Below are 20818 nucleotides of genomic sequence, written 5' to 3'. Positions count from 1 at the left end.
GACTGAATAGAAGGATTGGTGAAGTTCTTATTCTGACTGAATAGAAGGATTGGTGACGTTCTTATTCTGACTGAATAGAAGGATTGGTGAAGTTCTTATTCTGACTGAATAGAAGGATTGGTGAAGTTATTGCTCTGACTGAATAGAAGGATTGGTGAAGTTCTTATTCAGACTGACTGAATAGAAGGATTGGTGAAGTTCTTATTCTGACTGAATAGAAGGATTGGTGAAGTTCTTATTCAGACTGAATAGAAGGATTGGTGAAGTTATTGCTCTGACTGACTGAATAGAAGGATTGGTTATTACTCTGACTGACTTCTTATTCTGACTGACTGAATAGAAAGATTGGTGAAGTTCTTATTCTGACTGAATAGAAGGATTGGTGAGTTCTTATTCAGACTGAATAGAAGGATTGGTGAAGTTCTTATTCTGACTGACTGAATAGAAGGATTGGTGAAGTTCTTATTCTGACTGACTGAATAGAAGGATTGGTGAAGTTCTTATTCTGACTGAATAGAAGGATTGGTGAAGTTCTTATTCTGACTGACTGAATAGAAGGATTGGTGAAGTTCCTATTCTGACTGAATAGAAGGATTGGTGAAGTTCTTATTCTGACTGACTGAATAGAAGGATTGGTGAAGTTCTTATTCTGACTGACTGAATAGAAGGATTGGTGAAGTTTCTATTCTGACTGAATAGAAGGATTGGTGAAGTTTTTATTCTGACTGACTGAATAGAAGGATTGGTGAAGTTCTTATTCTGACTGAATAGAAGGATTGACTGAATGACGGATTTCTTATTCTGACTGACTGAATAGAAGGATTGACTGTGAAGTTCTTATTCTGACTGAATAGAAGGATTGGTGAAGTTCTTATTCTGACTGAATAGAAGGATTGGTGAAGTTCTTATTCTGACTGACTGATTAGAAGGATTGGTGAAGTTCTTATTCTCTGACTGAATAGAAGGATTGGATTGAAGTTCTTATTCTGACTGAATAGAAGGATTGGTGTTCTTACTCTGACTGAATAGAAGGATTGGTGAAGTTCTTATTCTGACTGAATAGAAGGATTGGTGAAGTTCTTATTCTGACTGAATAGAAGGATTGGTGAAGTTCTTATTCTGACTGTTCTTATTCTGACTGAATAGAAGGATTGGTGAAGTTCTTATTCTGACTGAATAGAAGGATTGGAATGAGGATTGGTGAAGTTCTTATCTCTGACTGAATAGAAGGATTGGTGAAGTTCCTATTCTGACTGAATAGAAGGATTTGTTATTCTATTCTGACTGAATAGAAGGATTGGTGAAGTTCTTATTCTGACTGAATAGAAGGATTGACTGAATAGAAGGATTGGTGAAGTTCTTGCTCTGACTGAATAGAAGGATTGGTGAAGTTCTTATTCACTGACTGAATAGAAGGATTGGTGAAGTTCTTATTCTCTGACTGAATAGAAGGATTGGTGAAGTTCTTATTCTGACTGACTGAATAGAAAGATTGGTGAAGTTCTTATTCTGACTGAATAGAAGGATTGGTGAAGTTCCTACTCTGACTGAATAGACGGATTGGTGACGTTCGTATTCTGACTGACTGAATAGAAGGATTGGTGAAGTTCCTATTCTGACTGACTGAATAGAAGGATATTCTGACTGAATAGAAGGATTGGTGAAGTTCTTATTCTGACTGACTGAATAGAAGGATTGGTGAAGTTCCTATTCTGACTGACTGAATAGAAGGATTGGTGAAGTTCTTATTCTGACTGAATAGAAGGATTGGTGAAGTTCTTATTCTGACTGACTGATTAGAAGGATTGGTGAAGTTCTTATTCTGACTGACTGAATAGAATGATTGGTGAAGTTCTTACTCTGACTGACTGAATAGAAGGATTGGTGAAGTTCTTACTCTGACTGACTGAATAGAAGGATTGGTGAAGTTCTTATTCTGACTGACTGATTAGAAGGATTGGTAAAGTTCTTATTCTGACTGACTGAATAGAAGGATTGGTGAAGTTCTTATTCTGACTGACTGAATAGGAGGATTGGTGAAGTTCCTATTCTGACTGAATAGAAGGATTGGTGAAGTTCTTACTCTGACTGAATAGAAGGATTGGTGATGTTCTTATTCTGACTGAATAGAAGGATTGGTGAAGTTCTTACTCTGACTGAATAGAAGGATTGGTGAAGTTCTTATTCTGACTGAATAGAAGGATTGGTGAAGTTCTTATTCTGACTGAATAGAAGGATTGGTGAAGTTCCTATTCTGACTGACTTAATATACCACGGAAGCAAAGTTAGCTCACCTGCATTGGGATAAAACATCATAATAATAGTAAGACAAGCGTGACTAGAGGACTGTCCCTACAGTCTGTTCACAGTAACAGTAATACGCACTTGTTTTCCTTGTTGTATTTGTAATGAGTAACGATGAAGAGGAAAAGTCATGCATATAACAGTAAGAGACGGTAAGATGAAGCCTAAATAGCCTACGGCCATGACTAAATAACAACAGAGAGAGACAACAAGTTCGCGTCAGTCTGAAATGGCCCTCTATTCCCTAGATAGTGCACTAGAGGACAAAAGTAGTGCGCTATCTAGGGAATAGAGTTCCATGTTGGACTCAACTACAGAGTTTCTTAGAAGCACTGAAGCGAAAGCAGAAGCAGGCATCACTACGACGAGAGAGAGAGAGCTGAGAGGCATTCTGTGGTCTAAAGAGAACTACTTTCATCTAGGACTCATGTATCACCATGTTAGTAAAGCTATAGTGAAGCTGAGGAGACGATGAGAGAGACGGTTGTCTGACTGAGGAGACAGAGACTGTTTAAGCTGCATGCTATGGAGGTCTGACAGGGACAGTTGACTATTGATGGGTGATGAGATAAATTGATTGAGGAATTGATCACAATATTGATAAAGGATAACAGATCAAAGTACTAAGTTAGTGGGTTTTATCAGTTGGTGTGTCTACCATAGAAATAGAATGACTGGTAACTACTAGTGGTAATTGTAGTTCTATGCTGTATACTGGTGGTAACTACTAGTGGTAAATGTAGTTCTATGCTGTGTACTGTTTTACAGTTGTATCTGAGAAGAGGATTGCATGTTCAGGTTTCACTGTTGAGTTTAGTTCTGGAAGCCGGGTGAGATTTGTTTTGATTGATGTAGTTGGTTGTTGCTACAGTAGTTGATTTATTTTTCTCCCTACAGCAGACGTGAGGAGCAAGGAGCTCCCAGGTTCACGACAAGGAGGTGATATTGGAGCGGCCACCGGGTGGCGCCACGATCCTCTGTGCTGAGCGTCGTGGGATGTGGTCGTCAATCTGAGTTCCTGTATCGGAGAACAAAGAACAAAGATCCGTTACAAACAATTGAGTACATTTTGGGTTCTGATAGGAGTAAGACAGTATAACTATGATTTGAAATAACCATTGTACAGCTTCCCAAATCCCTGACCCTTTAGATGTAACTACAGCTATACTGTAGCTATAATTGGTCCTGTGTGGTTCAACAGAGACAGTAAACAGAGCTAGAAGTTAGACTGTAATAAGACTGACAGGATAAAACAGGACTCCCAATTAGACAGATGATTGGCTGAAACAAGGGAATGGGAGTGAGATGGTCAGAGTGAGAGAGAAGGAGGGAGAGGGAGGAAGACGGAGAGCGTGGAAGAGAGGGAGATGGAGGGGAGAGAGGGAGATGGAGGGGAGAGAGAGGTAGATGTGGGAGAGAGAGGTAGATGTGGGGGAGAGAGAGTGAGAAGGGGAGACCGAGAGAAAAGGAAGGACAAATAAATAATTAAATAATACAACCCTGACATCAAGACAAAAGGAGACAGTTTCCTATCTGGTACTTCCAGAGAGTGAAAGAGATTTGATCTTAATGAGAATAACCATGTATAGAATAACCCTGTATAGAATAACCCTGTATAAATAAAGGTTCAATTAAAAAAGTGAGGAGAAACAACCACACCCAGTAAAGAGTAGATGAAGCTTACCCATACCGGATAGGGTGAAACCAGACTGGTGCAGGTTCCTGGTGGGGCCGAGGGGGCCCTTCCCTGGGCACTGGGGCCCCCTGCTGGAGGGAGTGGCCGGCACTGACTTAGTCATGCTGATGACATCATGGACCGGTCCATCATAGTTCCCTCGGGGGACGCCACGGGCATCAGCCATCTAGAGAGGGAGGGAATGTCATGTAAAGGATAATGTAGATCATCAACCATCTGGAGAGAATGTCATGTTAGGATAATGTAGATCATCAACCATCTGGAGAGAATGTCATGTTAGGATAATGTAGATCATCAACCATCTGGAGAGAATGTCATGTTAGGATAATGTAGTTCATCAACCATCTGGAGGGAATGTCATGTAAAGGATAATGTAGATCATCAACCATCTGGAGAGAATGTCATGTTAGGATAATGTAGATCATCAACCATCTGGAGAGAATGTCATGTTAGGATAATGTAGATCATCAACCATCTGGAGAGAATGTCATGTAAAGGATAATGTAAATATTCAGCCATCTGTAGAGAATGTCATGTTAGGATAATGTAGATCATCAACCATCTGGAGAGAATGTCATGTAAAGGATAATGTAAATATTCAGCCATCTGGAGAGAATGTCATGTTAGGATAATGTAGATCATCAACCATCTGGAGAGAATGTCATGTAAAGGGTAATGTAGCTGGTCAAGCATCTGGAGAGAATGTCAGGTGAATGTCATGTAAAGGATAAAGTAATTAAGAGGATAATGTAGCCTTAATATAGCCTCACTAAAAAGTGATTTACTGTGTAATATACAGTAAGTAAAGGTTGGAAAGAGAGTTATGCCACATTTGTAAAAGCACAAGTTGCGATGGACCTTTATACTATCACACTCTTAACTAGCCATAAGCCCTTAGCCGTTAGGCATTAGCTGTTAGCCATTAGACCTTAGCCGTTAGCCATTAGCCGTTAGCCATTAGCTGTTATCCATTAGCCATTAGCTGTTATCCATTAGCCGTTAGCCATTAGCCGTTAGTGTTTAAATTGCTGCAAGTGCACTTCAAAAGCACAGTTTCTTAAAAACCTAATGTGGTAGAGTTTCAGGCCTCTGTCTGTAAAGTTTACCTCTCTGTAAAGTTTACCTTTTACCCTGCAAGCATTAGCCACCATCTCCTAACCTGCTGTACTCTTACCCTGCAAGCATTAGCCACTATCTCCTAACCTGCTGTGCTCTTACCCTGCTAGCATTATCCACTATCTCCTACCCTGCTGTGCTTTTACCCTGCAAGCATTAGCCCCTAGCTCTTACCCTGCTAGCATTAGCCACTATATCCTACCCTGCTGTGCTCTTACCCTGCTAGCATTAGCCACTATCTCTTACCCTGCTAGCATTAGCCACTATCTCCTACCCTGCTAGCATTAGCCACTATCTCATACCCTGCTAACATTAGCCACTATCTCCTACCCTGCTGTGCTTTTACCCTGCCAGCATTAACCCCTAGCTCTTACCTTGATTAGCCATCATCTCCCTTCTCTTACCCTGCTGGTTCTTAGCCCCTAGCTCTTACCCTGGTTAGTCTTCATCTCTCTCCTCTTACCCTGCTGGTTCTTAGCCCCTAGCTCTTACCCTGGTTAGCCTTCATCTCTCTTCTCTTAACCTGCTGGTTCTTAGCCCCTAGCTCTTACCCTGGTTAGCCTTCATCTCTCTCCTCTTACCCTGCTGGTTCTTAGCCCCTAGCTCTTACCCTGGTTAGCCTTCATCTCTCTTCTCTTAACCTGCTGGTTCTTAGCCCCTAGCTCTTACCCTGGTTAGCCTTCATCTCTCTTCTCTTAACCTGCTGGTTCTTAGCCCCTAGCTCTTACCCTGGTTAGCTGGTTAGCCTTCATCTCTCTCCTCTTACCCTGCTGGTTCTTAGCCCCTAGCTCTTACCCTGGTTAGCCTTCATCTCTCTTCTCTTAACCTGCTGGTTCTTAGCCCCTAGCTCTTACCCTGGTTAGCCTTCATCTCTCTTCTCTTAACCTGCTGGTTCTTAGCCCCTAGCTCTTACCCTGGTTAGCCTTCATCTCTCTTCTCTTAACCTGCTGGTTCTTAGCCCCTAGCTCTTACCCTGGTTAGCCTTCATCTCTCTCCTCTTACCCTGCTGGTTCTTAGCCCCTAGCTCTTACCCTGGTTAGCCTTCATCTCTCTTCTCTTACCCTGCTGGTTCTTAGCCCCTAGCTCTTACCCTGGTTAGCCTTCATCTCTCTTCTCTTAACCTGCTGGTTCTTAGCCCCTAGCTCTTACCCTGGTTAGCCTTCATCTCTCTTCTCTTAACCTGCTGGTTCTTAGCCCCCTAGCTCTTAACCTGGTTAGCCTTCATCTCTCTTCTCTTACCCTGCTGGTTCTTAGCCCTAGCTCTTAACCTGGTTAGCCTTCATCTCTCTTCTCTTACCCTGCTGGTTCTTAGCCCCTAGCTCTTACCCTGGTTAGCCTTCATCTCTCTTCTCTTAACCTGCTGGTTCTTAGCCCCTAGCTCTTAACCTGGTTAGCCTTCATCTCTCTTCTCTTAACCTGCTGGTTCTTAGCCCCTAGCTCTTACCCTGGTTAGCCTTCATCTCTCTTCTCTTAACCTGCTGGTTCTTAGCCCCTAGCTCTTACCCTGGTTAGCCTTCATCTCTCTTCTCTTAACCTGCTGGTTCTTAGCCCCTAGCTCTTACCCTGGTTAGCCTTCATCTCTCTTCTCTTAACCTGCTGGTTCTTAGCCCCTAGCTCTTACCCTGGTTAGCCTTCATCTCTCTTCTCTTAACCTGCTGGTTCTTAGCCCCTAGCTCTTACCCTGGTTAGCCTTCATCTCTCTTCTCTTAACCTGCTGGTTCTTAGCCCCTAGCTCTTACCCTGGTTAGCCTTCATCATCTCTCTTCTCTTAACCTGCTGGTTCTTAGCCCCTAGCTCTTACCCTGGTTAGCCTTCATCTCTCTTCTCTTACCCTGCTGGTTCTTAGCCCCTAGCTCTTACCCTGGTTAGCCTTCATCTCTCTTCTCTTACCCTGCTGGTTCTTAGCCCCTAGCTCTTAACCTGGTTAGCCTTCATCTCTCTTCTCTTAACCTGCTGGTTCTTAGCCCCTAGCTCTTACCCTGGTTAGCCTTCATCTCTCTTCTCTTAACCTGCTGGTTCTTAGCCCCTAGCTCTTACCCTGGTTAGCCTTCATCTCTCTTCTCTTAACCTGCTGGTTCTTAGCCCCTAGCTCTTACCCTGGTTAGCCTTCATCTCTCTTCTCTTACCCTGCTGGTTCTTAGCCCCCCTAGCTCTTACCCTGGTTAGCCTTCTGGTTCTCTCTCTCTCTTACCCTGCTGGTTCTTAGCCCCTAGCTCTTACCCTGGTTAGCCTTCATCTCTCTTCTCTTACCCTGCTGGTTCTTAGCCCCTAGCTCTTACCCTGGTTAGCCTTCATCTCTCTTCTCTTACCTTGCTGCGTGCTTTGATCCTCTTGTAGATGAAGTCAGGATAAGCCTTTCTGGGTACGAAGCGTCCAGAGCCCTCTGTGACGTTCAGCTTTCCCCCCTCCAGGACAGTCTTCCCCTGGCTGATCACCACCACCGGGGCTCCCCGGACCTCCATGCCCTCAAAGATGTTAATCTCCACTGTCTGGAAACACACACAAGGACAGAATAATGAACATCCAGCTCAGACATGATATCATCATCATTACACCCTTACAGACAGACGGACAAAACTCCTCCCTGACAGGCAGACAGACACATTGGAGAGGAATGTCTGAATGATGTCTGGAGGTTGACTGTGAAAGAGAAGGAGAGAGGGAGGGTGTGTGCGTGTGCGTGTGCGTGTGCGTGTGTGTGTGTGTGTGTGTGTACCAGTGCGTGGGTCGCGGCTGAGATGGTCTTGGTCTCCTTGGGGTTCCAGATCACGATGTCTGCGTCTGACCCCACAGCGATCCTTCCTTTACGAGGATACAGGTTGAACAGCTTGGCAGCGTTGGTGCTCGTCACCGCAACAAAGTCATTCTCATCCATTTTGCCTGTCGCCTGGGGAATACGGAACAACACATCCTCTTCACGATCAGGAGAGAGCTGTCTTTTATACAACAATGCAAAGACGTTACTGTTAAAGACATATCGCATCACTGTGAAAACCAGTAGAAGTAGAAGAAGAATAGGAAGAAGAATAGGAAGGAGAAGAAGAAGAAGAAGAATAGGAAGGAAGAAGAAGAAGAAGAATAGGAAGAAGTAGAAGAAGAATAGGAAGAAGAAGAAGAAGAATAGGAAGAAGAAGAAGAATAGGAAGAAGAATAGGAAGAAGAAGAATAGGAAGAAGAATAGGAAGAAGAAGAAGAAGAAGAAGAAGAAGAAGAAGAAGAAGAAGAAGAAGAAGTAGAAGAAGAATAGGAAGAAGAATAGGAAGAAGAAGCAGAAAGAAGAAGAAGAAGAAGAAGAAGAATAGGAAGAAGAAGAAGAAGTAGAAGAAGAATAGGAAGAAGAATAGGAAGGAGAAGAAGAAGAATAGGAAGAAGAAGAAGAAGAAGAATAGGAAGAAGAAGAAGAAGAATAGGAAGAAGTAGAAGAAGAATAGGAAGAAGAAGAAGACGAATAGGAAGAAGAAGAAGATGAATAGGAAGAAGAATAGGAAGAAGAAGAAGAATAGGAAGAAGAATAGGAAGAAGAAGAAGAAGAAGAATAGGAAGAAGAAGAAGAATAGGAAGAAGAAGAAGAATAGGAAGAAGAAGAAGGAGAAGAATAGGAAGAAGAAGAAGAAGCAACAACAACAACAGAAACAGGGGTGTCCTACGGTGGTCTAGCTGTCTAAACTGCTGCCTCCAGATCATATATACAGCATCACGTTGAATCAGACCAACTACAGAAACTCTTTATGTCCCCACTGTAAAGTATACAATGACAAAAACTAAACATTTATAAAATAAACAACAACACATACCACAGCCTTCTCCCAGACGATGGCTAGCCTCTCCTCGATGCCGTTAGTTCCCTCAGGGATGAGGGTGAAGTTGTCTTTCCCAACAGCCTTCTGGGCCGTCGAGAAGGTGCTGTGGCCACTGGCCGTCACCTGAAGGTCTCCACTGTGGACCAAGAGAACAGGACAGTCAGACCACTGTGGACCAAGAGAACAGGACAGTCAGACCACTGTGGACCAAGAGAACAGGACAGTCAGACCACTGTGGACCAAGAGAACAGGACAGTCAGACCACTGTGGACCAAGAGAACATGACAGTCAGACCACTGTGGAACAAGAGAACAGGACAGTCAGACCACTGTGGACCAAGAAAACAGGACAGTCAGACCACTGTGGACCAAGAGAACAGGACAATCAGACCACTGTGGACCAAGAGAACAGGAGAGTCAGACCACTGTGGACCAAGAGAACAGGACAGTCAGACCACTGTGGACCAAGAGAACAGGACAGTCAGACCACTGTGGACCAAGAGAACAGGACAGTCAGACCACTGTGGACCAAGAGAACAGGACAGTCAGACCACTGTGGACCACAGGACAGTCAGACCACTGTGGACCAAGAGAACAGGACAGTCAGACCACTGTGGACCAAGAGAACAGGACAGTCAGACCACTGTGGACCAAGAGAACAGGACAGTCAGACCACTGTGGACCAAGAGAACAACAGTGAGTCACCATCAGGGATGACTAAGAGAACAGCCCAGTGAGTCATGACAGTCAGGGGATGACTAAGAGGGATGACTAAGAGAACAACAGTGAGTCACTATCAGGGATGACTAAGAGAACAACAGTGAGTCACCATTAGGGATGACTAAGAGAACAACAGTGAGTCACCATCAGGGATGACTAAGAGAACAACAGTGAGTCACCATCAGGGATGACTAAGAGAACAACACAGTGAGTCACCATCAGGGATGACCAAGAGAACAACACAGTGAGTCACCATCAGGGATGACTAAGAGTCACCATTAGGGATGACTAAGAGAACAACAGTGAGTCACCATTAGGGATGACTAAGAGAACAACAGTGAGTCACCATCAGGGATGACTAAGAGAACAACAGTGAGTCACCATCAGGGATGACTAAGAGAACAACAGTGAGTCACCATCAGGGATGACTAAGAGAACAACAGTGAGTCACCATCAGGGATGACTAAGAGAACAACAGTGAGTCACCATCAGGGATGACTAAGAGAACAGCCCAGTGAGTCACTATCAGGGATGACTAAGAGAACAACAGTGAGTCACCATTAGGGATGACTAAGAGAACAACAGTGAGTCACCATCAGGGATGACTAAGAGAACAACAGTGAGTCACCATCAGGGATGACTAAGAGAACAACACAGTGAGTCACCATCAGGGATGACTAAGAGAACAACAGTGAGTCACCATCAGGGATGACTAAGAGAACAACAGTGAGTCACCATCAGGGATGACTAAGAGAACAACAGTGAGTCACCATCAGGGATGACTAAGAGAACAACAGTGAGTCACCATCAGGGATGACTAAGAGAACAACAGTGAGTCACCATCAGGGATGACTAAGAGAACAACAGTGAGTCACCATCAGGGATGACTAAGAGAACAACAGTGAGTCACCATCAGGGATGACTAAGAGAACAACACAGTGAGTCACCATCAGGGATGATGACTAAGAGAAGAAAGCCAACAGTGAGTCACTATCAGGGATGACTAAGAGAACAACAGTGAGTCACCATCAGGGATGACTAAGAGAACAACAGTGAGTCATCATCAGGGATGACTAAGAGAACAACAGTGAGTCACCATCAGGGATGACTAAGAGAACAACACAGTGAGTCATCATCAGGGATGACTAAGAGAACAACAGTGAGTCACCATCAGGGATGACTAAGAGAACAACACAGTGAGTCACCATCAGGGATGACTAAGAGAACAACAGTGAGTCACCATCAGGGATGACTAAGAGAACAACAGTGAGTCACCATCAGGGATGACTAAGAGAACAACACAGTGAGTCACCATCAGGGATGACTAAGAGAACAACAGTGAGTCACCATCAGGGATGACTAAGAGAACAACAGTGAGTCACCATCAGGGATGACTAAGAGAACAACACAGTGAGTCACCATCAGGGATGACTAAGAGAACAACACAGTGAGTCACCATCAGGGATGACTAAGAGAACTAAGAGAACAGCCCAGTGAGTCACTATCAGGGATGACACAGTGAGTCACCATCAGGGATGACTAAGAGAACAACACAGTGAGTCACCATCAGGGATGACCAAGAGAACAACACAGTGAGTCACCATCAGGGATGACTAAGAGAACAGAAGCTGATTCACTAATTAATCATCTGTTTTCTGGTTGTTTTAGGGTGATTGTACTTTTTCTTCGTTGAACAATGTCCGTGAGAGCTTCATCAAGGGATGTCCGTGAGTCACCATCAGGGATGACCAACGGTGTCTGATGACCAAGAGCTTCCAACGGTGTCTGTGAGAGCTAATTAATCATCAACGGTGTTTGTGAGACTTTTTCCGTTGAACGGTGTCCGTGAGAGCTTCCAACGGTGTCTGTGAGAGCTTCCAACGGTGTCCGTGAGAGCGTTCAACAGTGTCCGTGAGAGCTTCCAACGGTGTCTGTGAGAGCTTCCAACGGTGTCCGTGAGAGCTTCGAAGTATGTGCTAGATGCAGACAAAGTAATTCAGATATAATTCAGAAACATTTTGTCTTCATTCTAGTGTCTGTGTCTCTATGGCTGCGTTTACACAGGCAGCTCAATTCTGATCTTTTGCAAAACAAAATTGTATTTTTTGACCAATCAAATCAGATCTTTTGTCAATAAATGGGAAAGATCAGAATGGGGCGGCCTGTGTAAACGCAGCGTTTGTGTTCTCACCAGGAAAGCAGGGAGTTGAGGTAGTCAGGGGTGCTGGGGTCTGGGCTGAGGGGCGGGGACATGACGAACGCTGCTGCCTTAGCCCAGTTCTTACTCCAATAGTGTGATCCGTCTGTCCCAAGGCTGGCTGTGATTGGCTCGCCATAAACCACCATACCTGAAAATCATCCAATGAAAAAAGACGAGGCATTTGTACAAGAAAAAGCAGTTTTTTCAGACATTTTTTTTTGCCAGGTCAACAACAAATGTGTTTAGCCATCAAAGTTAACAAAGAATGTATGATACAGAAATTATTTCCAAATAAAGTTGTTATTGAATCGCTAAACCCAGTCTCACCCTTCTTCCTGGCCTTGGCGATGACATCAGCAGCCGACTTGCTCATCACCTTGGTGATGTAGAGAGGACAGTTGGCCTGCTTGGCGATGGTGATGGCCCGGTACACTGCCTCTGTCTCCACCTAGTGGTCACAAATTAAAAAACCTTACTGTAACATTTCAACCAACATTTATTTTTTATTTAACTCGGCAAGTCAGTTAAAGAACAAATTCTTATTTACAATGACGGCCTAGGAACAGTGGGTTAACTGGTCTAGGAACAGTGGGTTAACTGGTCTAGGAACAGTGGGTTAACTGGTCTAGGAACAGTGGGTTAACTGGTCTAGGAACAGTGGGTTAACTGGTCTAGGAACAGTGGGTTAACTGGTCTAGGAACAGTGGGTTAACTGGTCTAGGAACAGTGGGTTAACTGGCCTAGGAACAGTGGGTTAACTGGTCTAGGAACAGTGGGTTAACTGGTCTAGGAACAGTGGGTTAACTGGTCTAGGAACAGTGGGTTAACTGCCTTGTCAGCAGTTAATGTTTACCTTGTCACCTCGGGGATTCAATATAGCAACCTTTCGGTTACTGGCCCAACGCTCTAACCACTAAGCTACCTGCTCTAACCATTAGGCTACCTGCTCTAACCACTAAGCTACCTTCTCTAACCACTAGCCTACCTGCTCTAACCACTAGGCTACCTGCTCTAACCACTAGGCTACCTGCTCTAACCACTAGGCTACCTGCTCTAACCACTAGGCTACCTGCTCTAACCATTAGGCTACCTGCTCTAACCACTAGGCTACCTGCTCTAACCACTAGGCTACCTTCTCTAACCACTAGGCTACCTGCTCTAACCACTAGGCTACCTGCTCTAACCACTAGCCTACCTGCTCTAACCACTAGGCTACCTGCTCTAACCACTAGGCTACCTGGCTCTAACCACTAGGCTACCTGCTCTAACCACTAGGCTACCTGCTCTAACCATTAGGCTACCTGCTCTAACCACTAGGCTACTTTCTCTAACCATTAGGCTACCTGCAGCCACAAATCACGGTTTCTACTAGGTACAACAGCCACAAAGTCAAAATTGGCAATATCATAATTTTAAACATGTATTTTAAGTTCGGTTTAGGCATAAGGTCTGCAGTGTGCTTCAGGTTACACACCAAAAGTGTCTATAGGAAAACACTTTTTGTTCCAGGTAGAACTCTTTTGGGTTCCATGTAAAAACCCTCTGTAGAAAGGGTCCTACATGGAACCGAAAAGGGTTCTACCTGGAACCAAAAGGGTTCTACCTGGAACCAAAAATAGTTATACGGCTGTAGAACCCTTTTAGGTTCTAGATAACACCTTTTTTCTAAGAGGTTTAAAATCAGATGTGAAGAAGAGAAATGGTAGAAATAGGTTTATGACTTTGTGGCTGTGGTAACTAGTGACGACCACAAATCACTTGAGTAACACTACGACTCCCGAGTGGCGCAGTGATTTAAGGCACTTCTCAATTTACATCAACAACATAGCTCAGGCAGTAGGAAGCTATGCAGATGATACAGTCTTATACTGTTAAATGCTCTACAACAAAGCGTTGTTAGTGTCCAACAAGCTTTCTCTACCCTTAACCTTGTTCTGAACACCTCCAAAACAAAGGTCATGTGGTTTGGTAAGAAGAATGCCCCTCTCCCCACAGGTGTGATTACTACCACTGAGGGTTTAGAGCTTGAGGTAGTCACCTCATACAAGTACTTGGGAGTATGACTAGACGGTACACTGTCCTTCTCTCAGCACATATCAAAGCTGCAGGCTAAAGTTAAATCTAGACTTGGTTTCCTCTATCGTGAAATGCTTCTCTTTAACACCAGCTGCCAAACTAACCCTGATTCAGATGACCATCCTCCCCATGCTAGATTACAGAGACAGAATTTATTAATCGGCAGGTAAGGGTGCTCTCGAGCGGCTAGATGTTCTTTACCATTTGGCCATCAGATTTGCCACCAATGCCCCTGATAGGACACATCACTGCGCTCTATATTCCTCTGTAAACTGGTCATCTCTTTATACCCGTCGCAAGACCCACTGGTTGATGCTTATTTATAAAACCCTCTTAGGCCTCACTTCCCTCTATCTGAGATATCTACTGCAGCCCTCATCCTCCACATACAACACCCGTTCTGCCAGTCACATTCTGTTAAAGGTCCCCAAAGCACACACATCCCTGGGTCGCTCCTCTTTTCAGTTCGCTGCAGCTAGCGACTGGAACGAGCTGCAACAAACACTCAAACTGGACAGTTTTATCTCAATCTCTTCATTCAAAGACTCAATCATGGACACTCTTACTGACAGTTGTGGCTGCTTCGCGTGATGTATTGTTGTCTCTACCTTCTTGCCCTTTGTGCTGTTGTCTGTGCCATGTTTTGTGGTGCTACCATGTTGTGTTGCTACCATGCTGTGTTGTCATGTGTTGCTGCCATGTTGTGTTGCTACCATGTTGTTGTCATGTTGTGTTGCTACCATGCTGTGTTGTCATGTGTTGCTGCCATGTTGTGTTGCTACCATGTTGTTGTCATGTTGTGTTGCTACCATGCTGTGTTGTCATGTGTTGCTGCCATGTTGTGGTGCTACCATGCTGTGTTGTCATGTTGTGTTGCTACCATGCTGTGTTGTCATGTGTTGCTGCCATGTTGTGGTGCTACCATGCTGTGTTGTCATGTTGTGTTGCTACCATGCTGTTGTTGTCATGTGTTGCTGCCATGTTGTGGTGCTACTATGCTGTGTTGTCATGTTGTGTTGCTACCATGCTGTGTTGTCATGTGTTGCTGCCTTGCTATGTTGCTGTCTTAGGTCTCTCTTTATGTAGTGTTGTGTTGTCTCGTAGTGATGTGTGTTTTGTTCTATATTTAGATTTTATTGATTTATTTTTAATCCCAGGCCCCGTCACCGCAGGAGGCCTTTTGCCTTTTGGTAGGCCGTCATTGTTGATAAGAATGTTTTTAACTGACTTGCCAGTTAAATAAAGATTTTTTTAAATGTTAAAAAAGGACTGGCCACTCCGATCCTGGTTCTTCACTAGGTTTCTTCCTAGGTTCCTTCCTTTCTAGAGAGCTTTTCCTAGCCACTGTGCTTCTACATCGACATTGCTTGCTCTTTGGGATTTTAGCACTTTGTGACTACAGCTGATGTAAAAAGGGCTTTAATAAAAATACATTTGATTGATTGATTGAGATTACAATACTCAGTCTCATTTCCATTATTATTGAGAGTGGAAAATTCATCGACAAGGTATTTTCAACAAGCAATGGCATGTCCAGTCTCCCGGTTTCAAACCACTCTGTCACTAGCAGTAACACTGGCTCATAACAAGATACTGTAGTGTGATCATGTAAATGAGGCTATTGTTTACACAGAGACAGGAAGTCCCTACCTCCTCTGGGTGACACATCACATGTCCCTCAGGCCCAGTGATCCCCAGCTCCAGTAGTCGCTTCTGCTCCTATATAGATAGAAGGGGAAAGACGGAAACTACACTTCACATGGTGCAATCAAAGACAGCAGTTTATTCTGCTGCTATATAGATAGAAGGGGAAAGACGGAAACTAAACTTCACATGGTGCAATCAAAGACAGCAGTTTATTCTGCTGCTATATAGATAGAAGGGGAAAGACGGAAACTAAACTTCACATGGTGCAATCAAAGACAGCAGTTTATTCTGCTCCTATATAGATAGAAGGGGAAAGACGGAAACTACACTTCACATGGTGCAATCAAAGACAGCAGTTTATTCTGTTCCTATATAGATAGAAGGGGAAATATGGCAACTGAAGATGAACTTTGCCCAGGAGAGATCTGCCCAGTCACTGTCAAAGGCCAGTCTTTCAAGTCAACAGTACAGGAGCCTACCTCGTCAATGATGTCTCCGTTCTCAGCGTGAACCTGAGCGATGGCACCCAGGTCTCTAATGATACCAAACATCTCATACATCTGGCATGGGAAAGAGATAAAAACACCAAATCAAAATCTCCACACATCTCATGCAGAGGAAAGCTCCACACTCTCATGCAAACCGCGCTCCACACTCTCATGCAGAGGACCGCGCTCCACACTCTCATGCAGAGGACCGCTCCACACTCTCATGCAGAGGACCGCGCTCCACACTCTCATGCAGAGGACCGCGCTCCACACTCTCATGCAGAGGACCGCGCTCCACACTCTCATGCAGAGGACCGCGCTCCACACTCTCATGCAGAGGACCGTGCTCCACACTCTCATGCAGAGGACCGTGCTCCACACTCTCATGCAGAGGACCGTGCTCCACACTCTCATGCAGAGGACCGTGCTCCACACTCTCATGCAGAGGACCGTGCTCCACACTCTCATGCAGAGGACCGTGCTCCACACTCTCATGCAGAGGACCGTGCTCCACACTCTCATGCAGAGGACCTCTCATGCAGAGGACCGTGCTCCACACTCTCATGCAGAGGACCGTGCTCCACACTCTCATGCAGAGGACTGTGCTCCACACTCTCATGCAGAGGACCGCGCTCCACACTCTCATGCAGAGGACCATGCTCCACACTCTCATGCAGAGGACCGTGCTCCACACTCTCATGCAGAGGACCGTGCTCCACACTCTCATGCAGAGGACCGCGCTCCACACTCTCATGCAGAGGACTCTCATGCAGAGGACCGCGCTCCACACTCTCATGCAGAGGACCGCGCTCCACACTCTCATGCAGAGGACCGCGCTCCACACTCTCATGCAGAGGACCCGCTCCACACTCTCTCCATGCTCCACACTCTCAGAGGACTGCTCCACACTCTCATGCAGAGGACCGTGCTCCACACTCTCATGCAGAGGACCGTGCTCCACACTCTCATGCAGAGGACCGCGCTCCACACTCTCATGCAGAGGACCGCGCTCCACACTCTCATGCAGAGGACCGCGCTCCACACTCTCATGCAGAGGACCGCGCTCCACACTCTCATGCAGAGGACCGTGCTCCACACTCTCATGCAGAGGACCGTGCTCCACACTCTCATGCAGAGGACCGTGCTCCACACTCTCATGCAGAGGACCGTGCTCCACACTCTCATGCAGAGGACCGTGCTCCACACTCTCATGCAGAGGACCGTGCTCCACACTCTCATGCAGAGGACCGTGCTCCACACTCTCATGCAGAGGACCGTGCTCCACACTCTCATGCTCTAAATGCCTTCTCTTGTTTGGTCTCTATTGTTGCCATTGTCCTGGCTGGAAGAAGGTTCAATGAATGTGGAGGTGCAGTGTGAGGTAATACAGTAGTGGGAGTGCTGCTCAGCGTGAGGTAATACAGTAGTGGGAGTGCTGCTCAGCGTGAGGTAATACAGTAGTGGGAGTGCTGATCAGCGTGAGGTAATACAGTAGGGGGAGTGCTGATCAGCGTGAGGTAATACAGTAGGGGAGTGTGAGGTAATACAGTAGGGGGAGTGCTGCTCAGCGTGAGGTAATACAGTAGGGGAGTGTGAGGTAATACAGTAGGGGGAGTGCTGCTCAGCGTGAGGTAATACAGTAGGGGGAGGGGTAGTGCTGCTCAGCGTGAGGTAATACAGTAGGGAGAGTGCTGCTCAGCGTGAGGTAATACAGTAGGGGGAGTGCTGCTCAGTGTGAGGTAATACAGTAGGGGGAGTGCTGCTCAGTGTGAGGTAATACAGTAGGGGGAGTGATGCTCAGCGTGAGGTAATACAGTAGGGGGAGTGCTGCTCAGCGTGAGGTAATACAGTAGGGGGAGTGCTGCTCAGCGTGAGGTAATACAGTAGGGGGAGTGCTGCTCAGCGTGAGGTAATACAGTAGGGGGAGTGCTGCTCAGTGTGAGGTAATACAGTATGGGGGAGTGAGGTAATACAGTAGGGGGAGTGCTGCTCAGCGTGAGGTAATACAGTAGAGGGAGTGATGATCAGTGTGAGGTAATACAGTAGGGGGAGTGCTGCTCAGCGTGAGGTAATACAGTAGGGGGAGTGCTGCTCAGCGTGAGGTAATACAGTAGGGGGAGTGATGATCAGTGTGAGGTAATACAGTAGGTGTAGGGGTAGTGATGCTCAGCGTGAGGTAATACAGTAGGGGGAGTGCTGCTCAGCGTGAGGTAATACAGTAGAGGGAGTGCTGCTCAGCGTGAGGTAATACAGTAGGGGGAGTGTGAGGTAATACAGTAGGGGGAGTGCTGCTCAGCGTGAGGTAATACAGTAGGGGGAGTGCTGCTCAGCGTGAGGTAATACAGTAGAGGGAGTGCTGCTCAACGTGAGGTAATACAGTAGGGGGAGTGCTGCTCAGCGTGAGGTAATACAGTAGAGGGAGTGCTGCTCAACGTGAGGTAATACAGTAGGGGGAGTGCTGCTCAGCGTGAGGTAATACAGTAGGGGGAGTGCTGCTCAGCGTGAGGTAATACAGTAGGGGGAGTGTGAGGTAATACAGTAGGGGGAGTGCTGTTCAGCGTGAGGTAATACAGTAGGGGGAGTGCTGCTCAGCGTGAGGTAATACAGTAGGGGGAGTGCTGCTCAGCGTGAGGTAATACAGTAGGGGGAGTGATGATCAGTGTGAGGTAATACAGTAGGTGTAGGGGTAGTGATGCTCAGCGTGAGGTAATACAGTAGGGGGAGTGCTGTTCAGCGTGAGGTAATACAGTAGAGGGAGTGCTGCTCAACGTGAGGTAATACAGTAGGGGGAGTGCTGCTCAGCGTGAGGTAATACAGTAGGGGGAGTGCTGCTCAGCGTGAGGTAATACAGTAGGGGGAGTGTGAGGTAATACAGTAGGGGAGTGCTGTTCAGCGTGAGGTAATACAGTAGGGGGAGTGCTGCTCAGCGTGAGGTAATACAGTCGAGGGAGTGCTGCTCAGCGTGAGGTAATACAGTAGGGGGAGTGCTGCTCAGCGTGAGGTAATACAGTAGGGGGAGTGCTGCTCAGCGTGAGGTAATACAGTAGAGGGAATGCTGCTCAGCGTGAGGTAATACAGTAGGGGGAGTGCTGCTCAGCGTGAGGTAATATAGTAGGGGGAGTGTGAGGTAATACAGTAGGGGTAGTGCTGCTCAGCGTGAGGTAATACAGTAGGGGGAGTGTGAGGTAATACAGTAGGGGGAGTGCTGCTCAGCGTGAGGTAATACAGTAGGGGGAGTGCTGCTCAGCGTGAGGTAATACAGTAGGGGGAGTGCTGCTCAGCGTGAGGTAATACAGTAGGGAGTGCTGCTCAGCGTGAGGTAATACAGTAGGGGGAGTGATGCTCAGCGTGAGGTAATACAGTAGGGGGAGTGCTGCTCAGCGTGAGGTAATACAGTAGAGGGAATGCTGCTCAGCGTGAGGTAATACAGTAGGGGGAGTGCTGCTCAGCGTGAGGTAATACAGTAGGGGGAGTGTGAGGTAATACAGTAGGGGTAGTGCTGCTCAGCGTGAGGTAATACAGTAGGGGGAGTGCTGCTCAGCGTGAGGTAATACAGTAGGGGGAGTGCTGCTCAGCGTGAGGTAATACAGTAGGGGGAGTGCTGCTCAGCGTGAGGTAATACAGTAGGGGGAGTGTGAGGTAATACAGTAGGGGTAGTGCTGCTCAGCGTGAGGTAATACAGTAGAGGGAATGCTGCTCAGCGTGAGGTAATACAGTAGGGGGAGTGCTGCTCAGCGTTAGGTAATACAGTAGGGGGAGTGCTGCTCGGCGTGAGGTAATACAGTAGGGGGAGTGTGAGGTAATACAGTAGGGGGAGTGCTGCTCAGCGTGAGGTAATACAGAAGAGGGAGTGCTACTCAGCGTGAGGTAATACAGTAGGGGGAGTGCTGCTCAGCGTGAGGTAATACAGTAGGGGGAGTGTGAGGTAATACAGTAGGGGGAGTGCTGTTCAGCGTGAGGTAATACAGTAGGGGGAGTGCTGCTCAGCGTGAGGTAATACAGTAGGGGGAGTGCTGCTCAGCGTGAGGTAATACAGTAGGGGGAGTGATGATCATTGTGAGGTAATACAGTAGGTGTAGGGGTAGTGATGCTCAGCGTGAGGTAATACAGTAGGGGGAGTGCTGTTCAGCGTGAGGTAATACAGTAGAGGGAGTGCTGCTCAACGTGAGGTAATACAGTAGGGGGAGTGCTGCTCAGCGTGAGGTAATACAGTAGGGGGAGTGCTGCTCAGCGTGAGGTAATACAGTAGGGGGAGTGTGAGGTAATACAGTAGGGGAGTGCTGTTCAGCGTGAGTAATACAGTAATACAGTAGGGGAGTGCTGCTCAGCGTGAGGTAATACAGTCGAGGGAGTGCTGCTCAGCGTGAGGTAATACAGTAGGGGGAGTGCTGCTCAGCGTGAGGTAATACAGTAGGGGGAGTGCTGCTCAGCGTGAGGTAATACAGTAGAGGGGAGTGCTGCTCAGCGTGAGGTAATACAGTAGGGGAGTGCTGCTCAGCGTGAGGCAGTAGGGGGAGCTGCTCAGCGTGAGGTAATACAGTAGGGGGAGTGCTGCTCAGCGTGAGGTAATACAGTAGGGGGAGTGTGAGGTAATACAGTAGGGGTAGTGCTGCTCAGCGTGAGGTAATACAGTAGGGGGAGTGCTGCTCAGCGTGAGGTAATACAGTAGGGGGAGTGCTGCTCAGCGTGAGGTAATACAGTAGGGGGAGTGCTGCTCAGCGTGAGGTAATACAGTAGGGAGTGCTGCTCAGCGTGAGGTAATACAGTAGGGG

General features: G+C 46.4%; 1 protein-coding gene across 1 annotated transcript; it reads right to left on the bottom strand.

Moving 5' to 3' along the window:
• Window positions 1-1441: 1441 nt before the first annotated feature.
• On the bottom strand, window positions 1442-16271 carry LOC115119328 (dihydropyrimidinase-related protein 4-like). The gene is made up of 10 exons (XM_065022877.1): window positions 16188-16271; window positions 16038-16118; window positions 15562-15630; window positions 12163-12283; window positions 11827-11983; window positions 8911-9052; window positions 7833-8003; window positions 7426-7605; window positions 3995-4166; window positions 1442-3322 (listed from the first exon to the last, which is right to left on the bottom strand). Exons 1-10 carry the CDS (start codon window positions 16269-16271, stop codon window positions 3231-3233), a joined length of 1269 nt encoding a protein of 422 aa, XP_064878949.1. The 3' UTR covers window positions 1442-3230.
• Window positions 16272-20818: the final 4547 nt, after the last annotated feature.

This window comes from Oncorhynchus nerka, linkage group LG10, assembly GCF_034236695.1.
Source record: "Oncorhynchus nerka isolate Pitt River linkage group LG10, Oner_Uvic_2.0, whole genome shotgun sequence".
Taxonomy (NCBI): Eukaryota; Metazoa; Chordata; class Actinopteri; order Salmoniformes; family Salmonidae; genus Oncorhynchus; species Oncorhynchus nerka.
Note: the sequence above shows the minus strand (reverse complement) of the source record. Positions and strands in the feature narration are given on the sequence as shown.